Source organism: Bufo bufo, chromosome 6 (assembly GCF_905171765.1).
Source record: "Bufo bufo chromosome 6, aBufBuf1.1, whole genome shotgun sequence".
In the NCBI taxonomy this organism is placed as follows: Eukaryota; Metazoa; Chordata; class Amphibia; order Anura; family Bufonidae; genus Bufo; species Bufo bufo.
In genome coordinates, this window is record NC_053394.1 from 408,210,430 (window position 1) to 408,231,863 (window position 21,434).

General features: G+C 46.4%; 1 protein-coding gene across 1 annotated transcript in view; it reads left to right on the forward strand.

Annotated features, from left to right (window-relative positions):
• The window catches only part of LOC121004454 (serine/threonine-protein kinase mTOR-like), a 166,647-nt gene that overhangs the window by 37,014 nt on the left and 108,199 nt on the right, over positions 1-21,434 (forward strand). The window contains exons 15-20 of the mRNA XM_040436677.1: positions 2,458-2,620; positions 2,707-2,799; positions 3,374-3,520; positions 3,597-3,739; positions 3,818-3,980; positions 4,588-4,733. Of these exons, the coding sequence (XP_040292611.1) occupies positions 2,458-2,620; positions 2,707-2,799; positions 3,374-3,520; positions 3,597-3,739; positions 3,818-3,980; positions 4,588-4,733 (855 nt within the window). The remainder of the gene's footprint in view (positions 1-2,457; positions 2,621-2,706; positions 2,800-3,373; positions 3,521-3,596; positions 3,740-3,817; positions 3,981-4,587; positions 4,734-21,434) is intronic.

Below are 21,434 nucleotides of genomic sequence, written 5' to 3' on the forward strand. Positions count from 1 at the left end.
TGCAGAACCACTCCTTTATTGGGGGTGTCTTGCTAATTGCCTATAATTTCCACCTGTTGTCTATCCCATTTGCACAACAGCATGTGAAATTGATTGTCACTCAGTGTTGCTTCCTAAGTGGACAGTTTGATTTCACAGAAGTGTGATTGACTTGGAGTTACATTGTGTTGTTTAAGTGTTCTCTTTATTTTTTTGAGCAGTGTATTTCCACAGAAACACCTGTGATGGTCTAAAGCAGTGATGCCCAACCTACGGCCCGTGGGCCAAATGCGGCCCGCGCAGTGACCGGACTTTATCAGCGCAGGGCGCGCTGTGAACAGCACAGGCAGCAAAGCAATGCTGCCTGTGCCTGCAATCTCCCCGCTCAGCGCCGCCTCCTAGCTAATTTATTCACTGCACTTGCCTCTGTGAAATTGAAGAGAAGCGCGGTAATCTCGCACAGGCATCGAAGTGCGCATGCACCGTCTTCCTGGCCTCTGCCAGTGCGCATGTGCGAGATTACCGCGCTTCTCTTCAATTTCACAGAGGCAAGTGCAGTGAATAAATTAGCTAGGAAGCGGCTCTGGGTGGGGGGGATATCTGTGGAGGACACTGAGGGGGGATATCTGTGGAGGACACTGAGGGGGGATATCTGTGGAGGACACTGAGGGGGGATATCTGTGGAGGACACTGAGGGGGGATATCTGTGGAGGACACTGAGGGGGGATATCTGTGGAGGACACTGAGGGGGGATATCTGTGGAGGACACTGAGGGGGGATATCTGTGGAGGACACTGAGGGGGGATATCTGTGGAGGACACTGAGGGGGGATATCTGTGGAGGGCACTGAGGGGGGATATCTGTGGAGGACACTGAGGGGGGATATCTGTGGAGGACACTGAGGGGGGATATCTGTGGAGGACACTGAAGGGGGATCTAGGGAGGGCTGTGGGGATGTTGGGGTGGTAGGTCCTGGACGGGTGTTTGGGTGGGAGCTCTGGAAGGTGTGGGAGGTCCGATAGGTATGTGTTTTTTTTTTTTTGCTATGGGGCCCAGTCATTTCTAGCTACACCCCTGATTGGTAAGATTGGGAGGGCACTGGAGCGATAGAGTGCCCTTCTGTAGGAGAAGCCGGCGGGAGATGAAAGGAGGAGGGGCCATCCTGGTGGTCTCGGGCACACGGCGCAAGCATGGCGGTGGAGGATCTGACTGAAGCCTGAAGACCAGACATCAAGGTGACAACCTGCAGAAGAAGGTGACAGCGCAGTATGTGATGTATACATGTGTGTAATGTATGGAGTGCAGTGTGTGATCATCAGATACTGCACATGTATACATCACATGCCCCCTCACAGTAGTTATGCCCAGATATGTGCCCCCTCACAGTAGTTATGCCCAGATATGTGCCCCCTCACAGTAATAATGCCAAGATATGTGCCCTCTTCAGACGTAATGCTCACACATGCCCCCTCACAGTAGTTATGCCCAGATATGTGCCCCCTCACAGTAATAATGCCAAGATATGTGCCCTCTTCAGACGTAATGCTCACACATGCCCCCTCACAGTAGTTATGCCCAGATATGTGCCCCCTCACAGTAGTTATGCCCAGATATGTGCCCCCTCACAGTAATAATGCCAAGATATGTGCCCTCTTCAGACGTAATGCTCACACATGCCCCCTCACAGTAATTATGCCCAGATATGTGCCCCCTCACAGTAATAATGTCAAGATATGTGGCCTCTTCACAGACGTAACGCTCACACATGCCCCCTCACAGTAGTTATGCCCAGATATGTGCCCCCTCACAGTAATAATGTCAAGATATGTGGCCTCTTCACAGACGTAACGCTCACACATGCCCCTTCACAGTAGTTATGCCCAGATATGTGCCCCCTCACAGTAGTTATGCCAGATATGTGCCCTCCTCACAGTAGTTATGCCCAGATATGTGCCCCCTTCACAGTAGTAATGCTCACACGTGCCCCCTCACAGTAGTTATGCCAGATATGTGCCCTCCTCACAGTAGTTATGCCCAGATATGTGCCCCCTTCACAGTAGTAATGCTCACACGTGCCCCCTCACAGTAGTTATGCCAGATATGTGCCCTCCTCACAGTAGTTATGCCCAGATATGTGCCCCCTTCACAGTAGTGATGCTCACACGTGCCCCCTCACAGCGCTTGCATTTCTTTCTGGCAAAGCTACCTGGTTCCGGCCCGCTAAATTTATACCAAGTCTAGTGCGGCCCTCAGACGAAAAATGGTCGGGCACCACTGGTCTAAAGGGTTGATCTTGACTGTGGTCATGGATTGTTAGAAGGTGCTTTATTAATATAGTGTATAGTGCTAAAAGTGTATAGCATGGTGAGCCATGGATACTGCTGCTAGTGTAGTCTGGGTGTCCTATCCAATTCAAGTCCAGCCGCCTCAATGTCTACATTGTCCTACTTTGTAACCAGTGTGTCTTTCCTTCCTCAGGGTGGCCCTAGAAACAGTGGCTAGATTGACAGAATCGCTGGATTTGACCGATTATGCCTCCCGGATCATTCACCCCATGATCCGTACTCTAGATGGCAGCCCTGAGCTGAGGCAGACGGCCATGAACACCCTCTCCTCGTTAGTCCTTCAGCTGCGGAAGAAGGTACAGTAATGAGCTACATTAGGAGAAGGCTCTTGACCATCTTTACATATGAGTGGAATAACGGAGTATTCATGAACTCTTCTCAGTACCAGATATTTATCCCAATGGTGAACAGGGTGCTGCTAAAGCACAGGATTCTACACCAGAGATACCAGGTTCTGATCTGCAGGATTTTAAAGGTAATGACACAAGAAGTGTTATTTATTACCCGGCAATATTGCCTAGATTGCGGCGCAATCCTGTTTTAGGCGTAGACAATGGTCTAAATATAAGCCGGCAAGGAAGCTGTCTTACATAACGTCTGCGGATCCACCGCCAGATATAGGGCGTGGGCTGAATGCTTTTCCTCCCGGCTCCCCCATACTCGCACACGTTCTGTCTGACCAAGCATGCATGTGCTAGTAAGGTAGTAAACTGATGAGCGTGGCTCATCTCCCCTGAGAACAGAAGGATCAGTAGTTGAAATCCAGCATGTTCAATCCTAATGACATCTGTGGAGCTTTGTATGAGGGTCTTCATTAGGGGGTGACCACGCAGTCCCTGCCATAGTGTCACATGTGGATATGTCACAAACCAGAGTTCTACATTTCCTCGATGGAGAGTGGCACGCTTCCTTCACTTTGTGCTGCGCCCGCCCCACCTCTTCATGTTAACTACCAGACTCCTGGGGCATAGGATTGGAGGGGGTTAATGCAGGGAATCATTCATCGGGCAGAAGCTCCTAATTTTGTTATTTTTTTTCTTTACCACTAGGGTTACACTCTTGCAGATGAAGATGAGGATCCACTGATTTATCAGCATCGGACAGTGAAAGGAAACCTGGGAGAGACCTTTTCCAGTGTCCCATTGGACAGTGGACCTGTTAAGAAGCTGCATGTCAGCGCCGCCAATCTACAGAAGGTAATGTAGGAAACATTGCAGACAATATCCTAGAAGGGCATCTTCCTAAAGCCTATTGGTTGTCTCACATTGTCAGGCCTGGGGAGCAGCCGGTAGAGTGTCCAAGGAGGACTGGTTGGAGTGGCTGAGGCGCCTCGGCGTGGAGCTGCTGAAAAACTCCTCTTCTCCAGCGCTCCGCTCCTGCTGGTCGTTGGCCCAAGCCTATAACCCTCTGGCCAGGTGAGCGTTCTACCCGGCGAGTCATTACATAGACTTGCACGTTCTATGGGGCTGAATGCTTCTTCTTTTTATCTGCAGAGATCTGTTTAATGCAGCTTTCCTTTCCTGCTGGTCGGAGCTGAATGAAGACCAACAGGGGGAGCTGAGCCACAGCATTGAATTGGCGCTAACGTCGCAGGACATTGCCGAGGTTACACAGACGCTCCTGAATCTGGCCGAGTTTATGGAGCACAGTGACCAGGTAGTCAGAGAATTGGATACAATATTAACTGGGACCACCAGTGATGTTTAGTAAAGCTAGTAATTGGTTCCAAAGCCCCAACATGTCATCCCAGGGTAGGAGAAAATGAAGATGTATGAATCGTAAGACAGATAAAGCAAGTCGTTAGGGCCCTAATACACTTTATGAGTTTGGGACAATTATCAGGAATATCCATTCCCGATAATTGACTCGTATAATCAAGCAAACACTCATTCACTGGCTTAGTGCCCATAGCAACTAGATTCCTCCTTTCATTTCCCAAAGGAGGTCTGAAAAAGGTGGAATCTGATGGTTGCTATGGGCAACTAAGCCAGTTCTGCTTTACACCAGTGTTGATAAATCTCCCCCATCCTGCATGGTAATGCTACTATAATACCACTACCTCTACCATCCAGTCAAGGCTCTGGGTAAAGGCAGCATGCATGACTTCCATAATGAGAATATTGTAGAATGTTCAGTCTTGTCACATCTACGCTGCATTTCTAGTGATGGTTTCCACATTCACTGTGGCCTCTCTGCCGCCTGCGTGCCCTTGGCCTATATTTATAGTAATAATGTGACCTCTGTCTGTCTCCTATTTCCTTAGGGCCCCTTGCCATTACGAGACGACAATGGAGTGGTCCTCCTTGGAGAAAGGGCATCCAAATGCCGAGCGTATGCCAAAGCGCTACATTACAAAGAGTTAGAATTCCAGAAAGGACACTCCCCCGCAATACTGGAGTCCCTCATCAGGTAGGGAGGCTGTAACGCACGGACGTCTCCATGTGTGTGCTCTGATCTCTGACATTTCAGCTCTCACCACTGTGAGGAATATCTCTGTAAATGGCAACTTTTTCCATTTTTTTTATACAAAGTTGTCATTTGACAGAGATATTTCTCTCACCCAGCATGGGCATGTGTAAAAATACACCCCAAAACACATTGCCCAACTTCTCCTGAGTACGGCGATACCAGATGTGTGACACTTTTTTGCAGCCTAGGTGCGCAAAGGGGCCGAAAATCCAACAAGTACCTTTAGGATTTCACAGGTCATTTTTTACGCATTTGGACTCCAAACCACTTCTCACGCTTTAGGGCCCCTAAAATGCCAGGGCAGTATAAATACCCCACAAGTGACCCCATTTTGGAAAGAAGACACCCCAAGGTATTCCGTGAGGGGCATGGCGAGTTCATAGAAGATTATTATTTTTTGGCACAAGTTTGCGGAAATTTTTTTTTTGTTTGTTTTTTCTCACAAAGTCTCCCTTTCCGCTAACTTGTGACAAAAAGTTCAATCTCCCACGGACTCACTATGCCCCTCAGTGAATACCTTGGGGTGTCTACTTTCCGAAATGGGGTCACTTGTGGGGTGTGTTTACTGTTCTGGCATTTTGGGGGGGGCTAAATTGTGAGCAACCCTGTAAAGCCTAAAGGTACTCGTTGGACTTTCAGCCCCTTTACGCACCTAGGCTGCAAAAAAGTGTCACACATGTGGTATTGCTGTACTCAGGAGAAGTAGGGCAATGTGTTTTGGGGTGTATTTTTACATATACCCATGCTGGGTGAGAGGAATATCTCTGTAAATGACAACTTTTCCCATTTTTTTATACAAAGTTGTCAATTTACAGAGATATTTCTCTCACCCAGCATGGGTATATGTAAAAAGACACCCCAAAACACATTGCCCTACTTCTCCTGAGTACGGCGATACCAGATGTGTGACACTTTTTTGCAGCCAAGATGCGCAAAGGGTCCCAAATTCCAATGAGTACCTTTTAGGAGGGCATTTTTAGGCATTTGGATTCCAGACTTCTTCTCATGCTTTAGGGCCCCTAAAATGCCAGGGCAGTATAAATACCCCACATGTGACCCCATTTTGAAAATAAGACACCCCAAGGTATTCCGTGAGGGGCATGGCGAGTTCATAGAAGATTTATTTTTTTGGCACAAGTTAGCGGAAATTTATTTATTTTTGTTTTTTCTCACAAAGTCTCCCTTTCCGCTAACTTGTGACAAAAAGTTCAATCTTTCATGGACTCAATATGCCCCTCAGCGAATACCTTGGGGTGTCTACTTTCCAAAATGGGGTCATTTGTGGGGTGTTTGTACTGCCCTGGGATTTGAGGGTCTCCGCAATCATTACATGTATGGCCAGCATTAGGAGTTTCTGCTATTCTCCTTAGGCCTCATGCACACAACCGTTGTTTGGGTCCGCATCCGACCCGCAAATTGCGGAAGTCAACACGGGCGCCTTCCGTTTTTTGTGCATCCGCGGTTTGCGGACCGCAAAAAACGGCACGTTTGTGTGCATGAGGCCTTATATTGAGCATACGGTAATGAGATTTTCGGTTCAGCCTCTGGGCTGAAAGAAAAAATGAACGGCACAGATTTCTTCATTCGCATCGATCAATGTGGATGGAAAAATCTCTGCCAAAAAATGTGCAAAAAAAATAAAAAATACAATCGCTAATAAAGATCCAAAAAGCTCAAAAGTGATCTTTATAGCGGCGCAGCGATTTTACGGTGTTTTTGTAGTGATCAGAAAAAAAAAATTCTGTCACTGCGGTGGGGTGGACTGAACGCAAGTGTGCGCACAAGATCAGGCCTGATCGGGCGAACACTGCGTTTTTTGTAGAGCCTAAGGTGACCCTAATGTACTGATATAGATCTGATTGCGATCAGTCTTGATCACTTACAGATACTATATAGTACTAGTGCTGATTAGCGACAGCGATGACGCTAATCAGCGACTAATCAGTGACTGCGGTGCGGTGGGCGCTAACTACCTAACAAGTAGCTAAGTAACTGGCGGTGATAAGGGACCCTTAGGCCCCATTCACACGTCCGCAATTCTGTTCCGCATTTTGCGGAACGGAATTGCGGACCCATTCATTTCTATGGGGACAGACTTTGTCCCGCTTGGATCCGGAATTGCGGATCTGCACTTCCGGGTCCGCACTTCTGTTCCGCAAAAATATAGAACATGTCCTATTCTTGTCCGCAATTGCGGACAAGAAAAGGCATTTTCTATATAGTTCTGGCAGTGTGCGTATCCGCAAAATGCGGAAAGCACATTGCCGGTGTCCGTGTTTTGCGGATCCGCAAAACACATACGGACGTCTGAATGGAGCCTTCACAGGGGGGTGATCAATGACAAGGGGGTGATCAGGGAGTCTATATGAGGTGATCAGGGGTTAATAAGGGGTTAATAAGTGACAGGGGGGGGGTGTAGTGTAGTGTTTGGTGCTACTTATTACTGAGCTGCCTGTGTCCTCTGGTGGTCGATCCAAGCAAAAGGGACCGCCAGAGGACCAGGTAGCAGGTATATTAGACGCTATTAACAAAACAGCGTCTAATATACCTGTTAGGGGTTAAAAAAATCGCTTCTCCAGCCTGCCAGCGAACGATCGCAGCTGGCAGGCTGGAGATCAACTTGTTTACCTCACGATCCTGTGAGCGCGCGTTCACAGGAAATCTCGGGTCTCACGAGATGACGCCTATTGGCGTTATCGAGTCCGGGAAACACGCCCTGTCCGGGAAACACGGGCCCTGCGATCAGTAGCTGAACACAGGTCCTTTTTGGTGGCAGATTTGTTATTTATTGGAGGGTTGAGGTTCAGGTTTCTCTGCTTCCCCATTGACTAGTATAAAATCCTCAATCAAATTAGCTTCCAAGAAGTAACATCAAGCGTTTTTCAAATCCTTTACTGAAAACACTTCGGCCATTTACAGTGTATGCACAAGGTGGAGATTTTACATTGAAGGGGTCGTCTATATAACAATAACATTGCTATGATCATTTTTGTAAATATTTTCTGGAATGCATCCATTGCTTGATATATGAAGATTCCTGCACTCTTACTTTTGCTCATTGCCAGGAGGAGCCGGCCACCGCTGTATCACTAACCGTGGCCGCGCAGGCGCTGTGCCGCATTCTTTGTGTTTGGAATCTGACAGGAGTCAGCACGCATAGCTGCCATGCTCACTAGCTCCCGACAGGATGGCGCATGCGTGGCCGCCCTCCAACCGATTATATGGGGCTGACGGAAATAGCCGAGCGGCGCTCCTATAGGAATGAATGAGGAGCGCAAACCCCATTTATTCCTATGGGGGCAGATAGAAATAGCCAAGCGGCCGCAGCGCAGTGGATGACAGTAGGCAGAAATCTTGGAAATGATGAGGAATGTAAACACAAAGTATATTAGGAAGTAACAGATTATTCTTATATATTATTATTTTTTCCGTGTGTGGAGTGAATACTCCCCTCCAGCTCTACTCTTAGGACTGTAGGCCTGCGAGTCATTCGGTAGATGTTCTCAATTCCTAACCAGAAGTCTCCAAAGCCTTCCCGGTACTGCTTCCAGTCTGTTCAAATGAGGTCAGACCCACTCTACGTCTTTGGGTCATCCTCCTCCATGAGGCTCCATGTCACAGTACATCTAATGGCAAATGAATGCAGGCTTGTAGTATTCCTTACCTCCATCTTCTTCTCATAGAGGGTGGCGTCTGTGAAGGGAAAAGCAAGTCATGCTCGTGAGAATTTTTAAAATTACGGCCACATGGTCTGGTTTCTACATGAAGTTTTGGAAGCAAAAACCAAAAGTGAATTAAAAAACCCAGCGAGAAATCACCCGTCCTTTATGCCTTTTCTCCCTTTATGATGCCCTCCTGATATGCAGAAACCTGGCCATGTGGCCGTACTTCTGTACCCTCCAGAATCTGTCCCAACAATAAATGTGTGCGAGCGCCAAGGGTAGCCCGCCTCCGGCCTGTCCAAAACTGACACCGGTGAAATGTCTGATTCTAAACGGAATTGGGATCTCGCCGCCTCCTCCTTGGGCACATGCAGAAATGACATGCTCTACCAATTCCACCCACTACTCTGCTAGAAGGCAAAGCCCCTTTGATTTCCCCCCCAAGGGGACTAGTCTGACATTTGTTTTACAGATTTTGACCCTAATCTGAGCTCTGGTGTTGGTGTTAGTGGGAGTGGGGGGTTCTGTGCCTCTTCTGTGCATGTTGTATTACTGCGAGGCCTGGGAAGCGTCTTAATGCAAGTCTCTGCTGGAACATCATTTACTGGGAATGCGTCTTACTGGTCTTGTGTTGTGTGTCTGTTGATGCTGATTACTTAGTGGGATCATTAGATGTAATGGGGAGTACCCGGCACGTCTTACCTGCTGTGGTTTGGGTCTGCGTTTGGGCCGCTTGCTCTCGGGATTGCAGGATTTCTACCCGGTATTTCCACTTACTTCTGGCTGCTCTCCAGCTTCATCACCTGCATGACCACGTTCACCCAGTCCGTCTCCTGCTTCTTGGTCAGCTCTTCCCGCAGGCTCCTCAGGTTGGCGATTTGTACCTTTAAATCTTTGACCTCTTCGCAGCCGGGCATCTTCAGGAGCCCATTAGCACCATAGGGCTTTTTCTTGGGCGCTTTCTGGGACAAGCAGGGAAAGACTGCTGAATGTCAAACTATATCTTTTATATAAAATATAAATATTTTATATAAGAGATAAAATGTCAATAAAATATGGAAATCAGTCAGGAAATCCACTAGGCGGACATAAAAACGCCTTTTCTTTTATCTTGAGACTCTAAATTTAATTTATGCAATTAATGAAAACAAAGCGGCAATCAATTATGCAAAATATATGTAATAATTTATTTAAAAATGAGTAAAAATCCAATATAAAACAGACATAAGATCAATGGATAGACAAATTGACGCAGTACCAACAAACCACCACTAGATGGTGGTGTAACCCACTATCACTTTCTCACCAGCACAGAATTATTTAAAGTTACATATGATAAGATATAAATGCTATATCTTTATCAAACTGACCAATAATTAATACATAAAGAGAAACTCAGGATTTTTTGTTTACCAACAGGTTATAACATGACAAAATACAGATTAATACAGGAACAATAAATGTTGTCCCTTGACTCTGTCTCAGCCTATGACAATCAAAATATATAGGATATTAATATGATATTATATCCCACTCGGCAATCAGACTATGGAAATATAATTTCCCAGAGTTTTACCTCTACTCAGACAATGTCTAATCTCCCATTAGCAATATGTATCTTTGCTAAGAGGACAGCTAGCATTAGGGAGGTGTTTAACACTATACGTTCCCACAGTATGGGAATTCTTGACTATATGCTGAGAGGAATATCTTATTAATATCACAAGCAATAAATAATATACATTACCAAGTCAAGGATGGACAGAGTTTTGGATGGGACCAGTTCTCAGGAGTTCTCAAAATATAATTCAAGTTTCTTTTGATATCCTTTATGGATCTTTTTTTACTTATGAGGATCCTGTTTCTTGTCATCTGATGGTTTGATCTGTTGGTTTTGATCTTCCCCCCTATGTTCCTATCCAGCAGTACTTATCCTCCCTGATATCTTACATTACCACCTCCCTGGATTATGATCTCCCAATCAACTGAGGAGGGTGTAACGTATGTTAATACTACTATGATGTAATCTTATTCCTTGATATGCTAGAGAAAACAAGTTATAAAATAATATAACTTTGTCCATCTACCTCTAGATGGCACTGTTGTACCACATAACAATTTCAACATTAATTCTAAATACTTAATAATACATTCACGTGACCTTTTTAACCTCTCCAATATTCATCAGTATTAAGGGTTTCTTCCTGACACTTTTATTTACCCATAATCTAGACATGTTGGAGTCACCATCTTCTACTGTTTCTTTAGGGACAATGGACAATGGGCCCTTTTACTTGACATCCGGGTTCATTAACTTGCCCACATGGCTGGCTAATAATAATCAGCTCTCCTCATGAAACCCAATTAGTAGGAAGACAACTTCAATACTTTCTAAACCTCAAAAAGTCTATATCCAGTCAGTGAAGTATACATGGCATAAAATATATATTCTAAATGATATATATATATATATATATCGACACACTGTTACACATAAATGACATATTATATAATTCATTGTTTAAGATATGTTGCAAATCTAAATATATCACACAGGAATGTATAGAATATAAGTCAAACGTTTCCCCTAAGGCTTTTACTTCCTTAATGACTTTGTAAGGAAGTAAAATAATACATTGCTATTCAAATGGTTGTCTCTCACAGACACATGTCTATAGGACCCATTATAGTATTAACAGATACACTACATCTGCTCACAATAATTTTTATACAATACATTCTATGTCCGCTACAAACATGTTACCCAAATTGAATTCAGCATGAACTCATCTCGGCCTATTTCAATCCTACAGGCAGATTTAAGACTCTGGTTCATTCTGTCTCTATACATAAAGGCAATGAGCATTGATATTTAGACTATAATATCTTCAGATAAAACTGTACACCTATGAAAATGCATGACATGAAGAAAGCATAATATAGGCAAAGGTTGGGATGTTCATGATGAGAGGTGAGTTCAAGTATCTATGCCGGATCAAGACGTCTTCTCTGTAGAGGAACTTGGGTCTTAAGTGTGTTATAGAAGGTGGCTTCTCTGATGTCTCCCTTTTACGGATCTGCTGAAGGAACCTTTTGCAGCATCCTAAATAATCCTATCTTGTTGAGCCTTCCCTGCGTACCCTCCCAACGCAGCTCATCTGCTCCTCCACACCAGGTCCCAGTCTGCCTGCTCCATTCCTACAGTCTTCCCAAAGGTTTAGGGGGGGGGGGGGGGGGGGGGGCTTGGCCCAGCCATGCGTCTGTTTTCTCAGTAGTGTAATCTCCCCCCTCCCCCCCCCCTGATTTAGTCAATATTAACCCTTTGTGGACAGAGAATGTTACAAAAAAGAACAAACTATTGTATAACTCATTCAGAATCAGCCAGCAATTTTGCATGCCCTCATCTCTCATCTTGGCTTCCCTTTGGTGTGGAAGCCTTTGATGTGTGCATTTGCAAAGACTTTGGAGTCTCCTTGAAGACCTGTTCCCTTTAGTATCTTCGTGTAAAAAATTCTACCATTACACAACCAGCTAGGGGTGGGCAATATAGACAATATGCAAAATAAACGATATAAATTTAAATACAGATTTTGTTTATATCGCCATATCGCGGTAGAACATGGCATGCGCCGCTCTCGGCGCGCACCATGTTCTCCTGAGCCGGCACAGTGGAGAAGGAGGGAGTCCCTCCCTCCCCACTGTGTGCGGCTGCCGATGACCACCAATGAGAACAGAGGAGGAGAGGGACTGTGGCCACTGCGCCACCAATGAGAACAGAGAGGAGGAGGAGAAGGGGAGGGACTGTGGCCACTGCGCCACCAATGAGAACAGAGAGGAGGAAGAGGGGAGGGACTGTGGCCACTGCGCCTCCAATGAATATAGTTAATATGCCTGAATACAAACGTAGCCTGCATGTGGCGGCCATATCCCATACCCGGCCTCTATGACTGCACGCTGTGATCCACTGCAATTAACCCCTCAGGTCCTGAGGGGTTTATTACGACGGATCACGGCGTGCAGTAATAGAGGCCCGGTATGGGATATGGCCGACACATGCAGGCTATGTTTGTATTCAGGCATATTAACTATATTCATTGGTGGCGCAGTGATCATAGCCCCTCCCTTCTACTCCCCCTCTTCTAAGTATTATATTAATTGCGAGCCCCCCCCCCCCCCTACACAATTAAATCATTGGTGGCAGTGGCCCCAGGGTGGCAGCTTCTGATCGGAGGCCCAGCAGTGTAGTCGCAGGGCTCCGATCGGTTACCATGGCAGCCAGGACACTACTCAAGCCCTGGCTGTCATGGTAAGCTCCCTGCTGCTGTGTGTACTATGCACAGGACAGCAGGGAGAGTGTGAGATCCTATTCACCCTGATAGAGATCTATCAGACTCTACTGAAGCCCTGGCTGCCATGGTCAGCTCCCTGCTGCTGTGTGCACTATGCACAGGACAGCAGGGAGAGTGTGAGGTCCTATTCACCATAATACAGCTCTATCAGACTCTACTGAAGCCCTGACTGCCATGGTAACATCCCTGCTGCTGTGTGTACTATGCACAGGGCAGCAGGGAGAGTGTGAGATCATATTCACCCTAATAGAGCTCTATCAGACTCTACTGAAGCCCTGGCTGCCATGGTAATCTCCCTGCTGCTGTGTGTACAGAGCCCAGGACAGCAGGGAGAGTGTGAGGTCCTATTCACCCTAATAGAGCTCTATCAGACTCTACTGAAGCCCTGGCTGCCATGGTAAGCTCCCTGCTGCTGTGTGTACTATGCACAGGACAGCAGGGAGAGTGTGAGGTCCTATTCACCCTAATAGAACTCTATCAGACTCTACTGAAGCCCTGGCTGCCATGGTAATCTCCCTGCTGCTGTGTGTACTATGCACAGGACAGCAGGGAGAGTGTGAGGTCCTATTCACCCTGATAGATCTCTATCAGACTCTACTGAAGCCCTGGCTGCCATGGTAATCTCCCTGCTGTTGTGTGCACAAAGCACAGGGCAGCAGGGAGAGTGTAAAGTCATATTCACCCTAATAGAGCTCTATTAGACTCTACTGAAGCCCTGGCTGCCATGGTAATCTCCCTGCTGTTGTGTGCACTATGCACAGGACAGCAGGGAGATAGTGAGGTCCTATTCACCATAATAGAGCTCTCTCAGACTCTACTGAAGCCCTGGCTGCTATGGTAACATCCCTGCTGCTGTGTGTACTATGCACAGGACAGCAGGGAGAGTGTGAGGTCCTATTCACCATAATAGAGCTCTATTAGACTCTACTGAAGCCCTGGCTGCCATAGTCAGCTCCCTGCTGCTGTGTGTACTATGCACAGGGCAGCAGGGAGAGTGTGAGGTCCTATTCACCATAATAGAGCTCTATTAGACTCTACTGAAGCCCTGGCTGCCATGGTCAGCTCCCTGCTGCTGTGTGTACTATGCACAGGGCAGCAGGGAGAGTGTGAGGTCCTATTCACCATAATAGAGCTCTATCAGACTCTACTGAAGCCCTGGCTGCCATGGTAATCTCCCTGCTGCTGTGTGTACTATGCACAGGACAGCAGGGAGAGTGTGAGATCCTATTCACCCTGATAGAGTTCTATCAGACTCTACAGAAGCCCTGGCTGCCATGGTCAGCTCCCTGCTGCTGTGTGTACTATGCAGAGGACAGCAGGGAGAGTGTAAAGTCCTATTCATTATAATAGAGCTCTATTAGACTCTACTGAAGCCCTGGCTGCCATGGTAACATTCCTGCTGCTGTTTGTACTATGCACAGGACAGCAGGGAGAGTGTGAGGTCCTATTCACCATAATAGAGCTCTCTCAGACTCTACTGAAGCCCTGGCTGCTATGGTAACATCCCTGCTGCTGTGTGTACTATGCACAGGACAGCAGGGAGAGTGTGAGGTCCTATTCACCATAATAGAGCTCTATTAGACTCTACTGAAGCCCTGGCTGCCATAGTCAGCTCCCTGCTGCTGTGTGTACTATGCACAGGGCAGCAGGGAGAGTGTGAGGTCCTATTCACCATAATAGAGCTCTATTAGACTCTACTGAAGCCCTGGCTGCCATGGTCAGCTCCCTGCTGCTGTGTGTACTATGCACAGGACAGCAGGGAGAGTGTGAGATCCTATTCACCCTGATAGAGTTCTATCAGACTCTACAGAAGCCCTGGCTGCCATGGTCAGCTCCCTGCTGCTGTGTGTACTATGCACAGGACAGCAGGGAGAGTGTAAAGTCCTATTCATTATAATAGAGCTCTATTAGACTCTACTGAAGCCCTGGCTGCCATGGTAACATTCCTGCTGCTGTGTGTACTATGCACAGGGCAGCAGGGAGAGTGTGAAGTCCTATCCACCATAATAGAGCTCTATCAGACTCTACTGAAGCCCTGGCTGCCATGGTCAGCTCCCTGCTGCTGTCTGTACTATGCACAGGGCAGCAGGGAGAGTGTGAAGTCCTATCCACCATAATAGAGCTCTATCAGACTCTACTGAAGCCCTGGCTGCCATGGTAATCTCCCTGCTGCTGTGTGTACTATGCACAGGACAGCAGGGAGAGTGTGAGATCCTATTCACCCTGATAGAGATCTATCAGACTCTACTGAAGCCCTGGCTGCCATGGTCAGCTCCCTGCTGTTGTGTGCACTATGCGCAGGACAGCGGGGAGAGTGTGAAGTCCTATCCACCATAACAGAGCTCTATTAGGGTGAATAGGACAAGGGTTCTAGCCCCTAAGGAGGCTAATAGTTATTAATTAAAAAGTAAAAAAAAAAAAAAAAGTTTAACCCCCCCCCTCCCCCAAATATAGAATATATCGCGATATATATCGCACATGCTTAAAATTATATTGCAATATAGTTTTTGGGCCATACCTCCCACCCCTACAACCAGCACGTCCTTGCGTCTGCAATCTTTAACCACCTCCGGACCGCCTAACGCAGATTCGCGTTCCGGAGGTGGCAGCGCTGCGCTCAATCACGCATATACGCGTCATCTCGCGAGACGCGAGATTTCGCTCAAAGCCGGCCCGCGCATGCGCATCGTGGGCCGGCAGAATTTAAAGAACAAGTTCGTCACCAGCCTGCCAGCAACGATCATTGGCTAGCAGGCTGGCGATTTTCAAAAAATCCAATCACAAGTCATATAACAGATCATATTAGTAAATATGATCTGTTATATGGCTTCTCTGCTCCTGTGCTGGTCCTTTTCGTCGGTTGGATCCAGCACAGGAGCAGACTGAACTGTGAGTACACCAACACTACACCTTAGCCCCAGATCACCCACCTGCACCCCAATTAACCCTTTGATCACCCCTGTCAATCACTAGTGAAAGGAAAAAAAGTGATCAGTGTAAACTGTCACTTTTTTTTTTCCACTAGTATTGGCTGTTAGGTTTTAGGATTAGTTTAGGCCCCTTGGTTAGGTAGTTTAGCGTGAGTTAGCGCCCATCCCACCGCACCGCAGTCACTTATTCGCTGTTTAGCGTATCGCTAATCAGCATTTGTACTTTTATAGTATCTGTAAGTGATCAAAACTGATCACGGTCAGATCTATAATAGTATTAGTGTCACCTTAGCTCGCCCTCCACCCAAAACGCAGTGTTTGCCCGATCAGGCCTGATCGGTCGCCCACACGTGCGTTCACCCACGCCCGCCCCACCGCAGTGACAAAAAATATATATTTTTTTGATCACTGCACATTCATTTTACACGCACTGCGGCGATAAAAAAAAATCAGTTTTGATATTTTTTATCAACCGCAGCGGCCTCCGGTACTTCGCTAGCCTCCCCTTTGTAAGACAGGTTTGCTTTTTTTCTTGGGTAGTCTCAGGGAATACCCCTAAATTTAGTAGTCCAAAATGTCAAACAGGGGGTATTCTTCTGAAGAGGCCTACAGGATTCTGACCCAGTCGGATGAGGAATGGGAACCCTCATCTGACGAATCTAGCGGGTCAGAATATGAACCTGTAGAAAGCAGTGGCTCTCTGACCCAAAGTTCGGACGAGGAGGTGGAGGTCCCTGATAGCACCAGGCGTACCAGGCCCCGTGTCGCTAGACCACAGGTTATGCAGGATCCGCTTCAAGAGCAGCAGAGTGGGGCTGTCGCTGCCGGATCACGTGGTGAGGCATACACCAGCAGCGCAGCCCTCCCTGGACCTAGTACCAGCACTGCCGTACAACATGGTGACGTGGCGAGCACCAGAAGGGCAGTTGAAGCTGGTACGGTGGCACATGCATTAGTTCCCCCGTCGCAGCCACCGCACAGACAGGCCCGTAGAGACCCTAGAATCCCTGAGGTGCTGGCAAACCCTGATTGGCAGTCACCAACTTCAGCCGCACCTGTAGTTCCCCCTTTCACCGCCCAGTCTGGAGTTCGGGTTGAGACGGCTCAAATCGGTTCGGCCCTGGGATTTTTTGAGCTGTTCTTGACTGCGGAGCTCTTGGACTTAGTCGTGGCAGAGACCAACCAGTATGCCACACAATTTATATCCGCCAACCCGGGAAGCTTTTATGCCCAGCCTTTCCGGTGGAAACCAGTCCAAGTTTCCGAACTTAAAAATTTTTTGGGCCTTTTCCTCAACATGGGTCTAACTAAAAAGCATGAATTGCGGTCATATTGGTCAACGCACCCGATTCATCACATGCCCATGTTCTCTGCTGCTATGTCCAGGACACGATTTGAGGCCATCCTCCGTTTCCTGCATTTTAGCGACAACACCACCTCCCGTCCCAGAGGCCACCCAGCTTTTGACCGGCTCCACAAAATTCGGCCCCTCATAGACCATTTCAACCAGAAATTTGCAGATTTGTATACCCCCGAGCAAAACATCTGCGTAGACGAGTCCCTAATACATTTTACCGGGCGCCTTGGCTTCAAACAATACATCCCAAGCAAGCGTGCCCGGTATGGGGTCAAATTGTATAAGCTCTGTGAAAGGGCCACAGGCTATACCCACAAATTTCGGATCTATGAGGGAAAAGATCAGACCCTGGAGCCGGTCGGTTGCCCTGACTACCTGGGGAGCAGTGGGAAGACAGTCTGGGACTTGGTGTCACCCTTATTCGGCAAGGGGTACCATCTTTATGTGGACAATTTTTACACAAGTGTGGCCCTCTTTAGGCATTTGTTTCTAGAACGGATTTGCGCCTGTGGCACCGCGCGAACTAGTCGCGTGGGCTTCCCCCAACGGCTTGTAACCACCCGTCTTGCAAGGGGGGAGAGGGCTGCCTTGTGTAACGAAGAACTGCTCACGGTGAAATGGAGAGACAAGCGTGACGTTTACATGCTCTCCTCCATTCACGCAGACACGACAATCCAAATTGAAAGGGCAACCCGTGTCATTGAAAAGCCCCTCTCAGTCCACGACTATAATGCGCTCATGGGAGGGGTGGACTTCAATGACCAGATGTTGGCTCCCTATTTAGTTTCCCGACGCACCAGACGCTGGTATAAGAAGGTGTCTGTATATTTAATTCAATTGGCGCTGTATAATAGTTTTGTTCTCTACAGTAAGGCTGGGAGAACACGATCCTTCCTCAAATTTCAGGAAGAGATCATCGAGAACCTCCTGTATCCAGGAGGTTCTGTGGCCCCATCCACCAGTGTAGTTAGCCGTCTACACGAGCGACATTTCCCCAGTGTCGTTTCTGGTACCTCAACCCAACAGTCACCCCGAAAAAGATGTCGTGTCTGTAGCAGGAGTGGAATAAGGCGTGACACCCGCTATTTCTGTCCTGACTGTCCTGACCACCCTGCCCTATGCTTTGGTGAGTGTTTCCGGAAGTACCACACACAGGTACACTTAGCATAGGGATTGCATCTCACAGGACAGGCACACAGGGCTATTAGGGCCCTTTTACTCACAGCTGCTGCAAACCTCTCCTTTCACCTGGGATAAAGTGCATAACGTACTTCGCCACATCTTTGGGCGATTTGCGCTTTGCACATTGTCCCATGGGGAAGGAGAGGTTTGTTCTATAAAGGTAAAAAAAACGAAACAAAAAAAAAATTACCGGTAAGTAAAAAAGTTAACGTTCAGTTAAAAAAGTTTAATATGTTCTGTTGAAAAGTTAATAAATTTATTGCGTTGCTGCCTGGTTTTTTGTTTTTTGTTTTGTTTTTTTTACCTTCCAGGTGGACCAACCGATCGACCAGCTGCAGCACTGATGTGCATTCGGACAGAAGCATTGCGCTGCTGTCAGATTACACGCAAGTCGGTGTATGCGGCGCTGCAAGACGAGATTTCTCCTCTGCAGTAAAAGATACGTTTGCCGAGGCATATGAGCTGAGGAGGTGGCGTTGTTCATATACTTTGGCAAACACTTTGTATATATTAAAAAAAAAATCCCGGCAATGATTTATTCATCCACATCGATTGATGTGAATGGAGAAATCTGGTTTGCCAGGGCATACGAGCTAAGTGGGTATGGATGTTGGGCGGAGCTCCTATGTCCTGGCAGACGCCTTTCCCCTCCTTTTTCTTTTTTTGGCAGAGATTTTTTCATCCACATTGATCGATGCGAATGAAGAAATCTGTGCCGTTCATTTTTTTCTTTCAGCCCAGAGGCTGAACGGAAAAAAAAAATCTCATTACCTGTATGCTCAATATAAGGAGAATAGCAGAAACTCCTAATGCTGGGCATACATGTAATGATTGCGGAGACCCTCAAATGCCAGGGCAGTACAAACACCCCACAAATGACACCATTTTGGAAAGAAGACACCCCAAGGTATTTGCTGAGGGGCATATTGAGTCCATGAAAGATTGAAATTTTTGTCCCAAGTTAGCGGAAAGGGAGACTTTGTGAGAAAAAAAATCAAAAAAATCAATTTCCGCTAACTTGTGCCAATTTTTTTTTTTTCTATGAACTCGCCCTGCCCCTCATTGAATACCTTGGGGTGTCTTCTTTCCAAAATGGGGTCACATGTGGGGTATTTATACTGCCCTGGCATTTTAGGGGCCCTAAAGCGTGAGAAGAAGTCTGGTATCCAAATGTCTAAAAATGCCCTCCTAAAAGGAATTTGGGCACCTTTGCCCACCTAGGCTGCAAAAAAGTGTCACACATGTGGTATCTCTGTATTCAGGAGAAGTTGAGGAATGTGTTTTGGGGTGTCATTTTACATATACCCATGCTGGGTGAGATAAATATCTTGGTCAAATGCCAACTTTGTATAAAAAAAATGGGAAAAGTTGTCTTTTGCCAAGATATTTCTCTCACCCAGCATGGGTATATGTAAAATGACACCCCAAAACACATTCTCCACCTTCTCCTGAGTACGGAGATACCAGATGTGTGACACTTTTTTGCAGCCTAGGTGGGCAAAAGGGCCCACATTCCAAAGAGCACCTTTCGGATTTCACAGGTCATTTACCTACTTACCACACATTAGGGCCCCTGGAAAATGCCAGGGCAGTATAACTACCCCACAAGTGACCCCATTTTGGAAAGAAGACACCCCAAGGTATTCCGTGAGCGGCATGGCAAGTTCCTAGAATTTTTAATTTTTTGTCACAAGTTAGTGGAAAATTATGATTTTTTTTTTTTTTTTCATACAAAGTCTCATATTCCACTAACTTGTGACAAAAAATAAAAACTTCCATGAACTCACTATGCCCATCAGCGAATAGCTTGGGGTGTCTTCTTTACAAAATGGGGTCACTTGTGGGGTAGTTATACTGCCCTGGCATTCTAGGGGCCCAAATGTGTGGTAAGGAGTTTGAAATCAAATTCTGTAAAAAATGACCGGTGAAATCCGAAAGGTGCTCTTTGGAATATGGGCCCCTTTGCCCACCTAGGCTGCAAAAAAGTGTCACACATCTGGTATTTCCGTATTCAGGAGAAGTTGGGGAATGTGTTTTGGGGTGTCATTTTACATATACCCATGCTGGGTGAGAGAAATATCTCGGCAAAAGACAACTTTTCCCATTTTTTTATACAAAGTTGGCATTTGACCAAGATATTTATCTCACCCAGCATGGGTATATGTAAAAAGACACCCCAAAACACATTCCCCAACTTCTCCTGAATACAGAGATACCACATGTGTGACACTTTTTTGCAGCCTAGGTGGGCAAAGGGGCCCATATTCCAAAGAGGAGCACCTTTCGGATTTCACAGGTCATTTTTTACAGAATTTGATTTCAAACTCCTTACCACACATTTGGGCCCCTAGAATGCCAGGGCAGTATAACTTCCCCACAAGTGACCCCATTTTGGAAAGAAGACACCCCAAGGTATTTCGTGATGGGCATAGTGAGTTCATAGAACTTTTTATTTTTTGTCACAAGTTAGTGGAATATGAGACTTTGTAAGAAAAAAAATAAAATAAAAAAAATCATCATTTTCCGCTAACTTGTGACAAAAAATAAAAAGTTCTATGAACTCACTATGCCCATCAGCGAATACCTTAGGGTGTCTACTTTGCAAAATGGGGTCATTTGTGGGGTGTTTGTACTGTCTGGCCATTGTAGAACCTCAGGAAACATGACAGGTGCTCAGAAAGTCAGAGCTGCTTTTTTTTTAACCCAAACATTCTTTTTTTATCAAAGGCATGTAGAACAATAAATTTTGAGAAAAATTTATATATGGATGTCGTTTTTTTTGCAAAATTTTACAACTGAAAGTGAAAAATGTCATTTTTTTGCAAAAAAAATCGTTAAATTTCGATTAATAACAAAAAAAGTAAAAATGTCAGCAGCAATGAAATACCACCAAATGAAAGCTCTATTAGTGAGAAGAAAAGGAGGTAAAATTCATTTGGGTGGTAAGTTGCATGACCGAGCAATAAACGGTGAAAGTAGTGTAGGTCAGAAGTGTAAAAAGTGGTCTGGTCATTAACCCCCTCAGCCCCCAGTGCTTAAACCCCCTGAAAGACCAGGCCACTTTTTACACTTCTGACCTACACTACTTTCACCGTTTATTACTCGGTCATGCAACTTACCACCCAAATGAATTTTACCTCCTTTTCTTCTCACTAATAGAG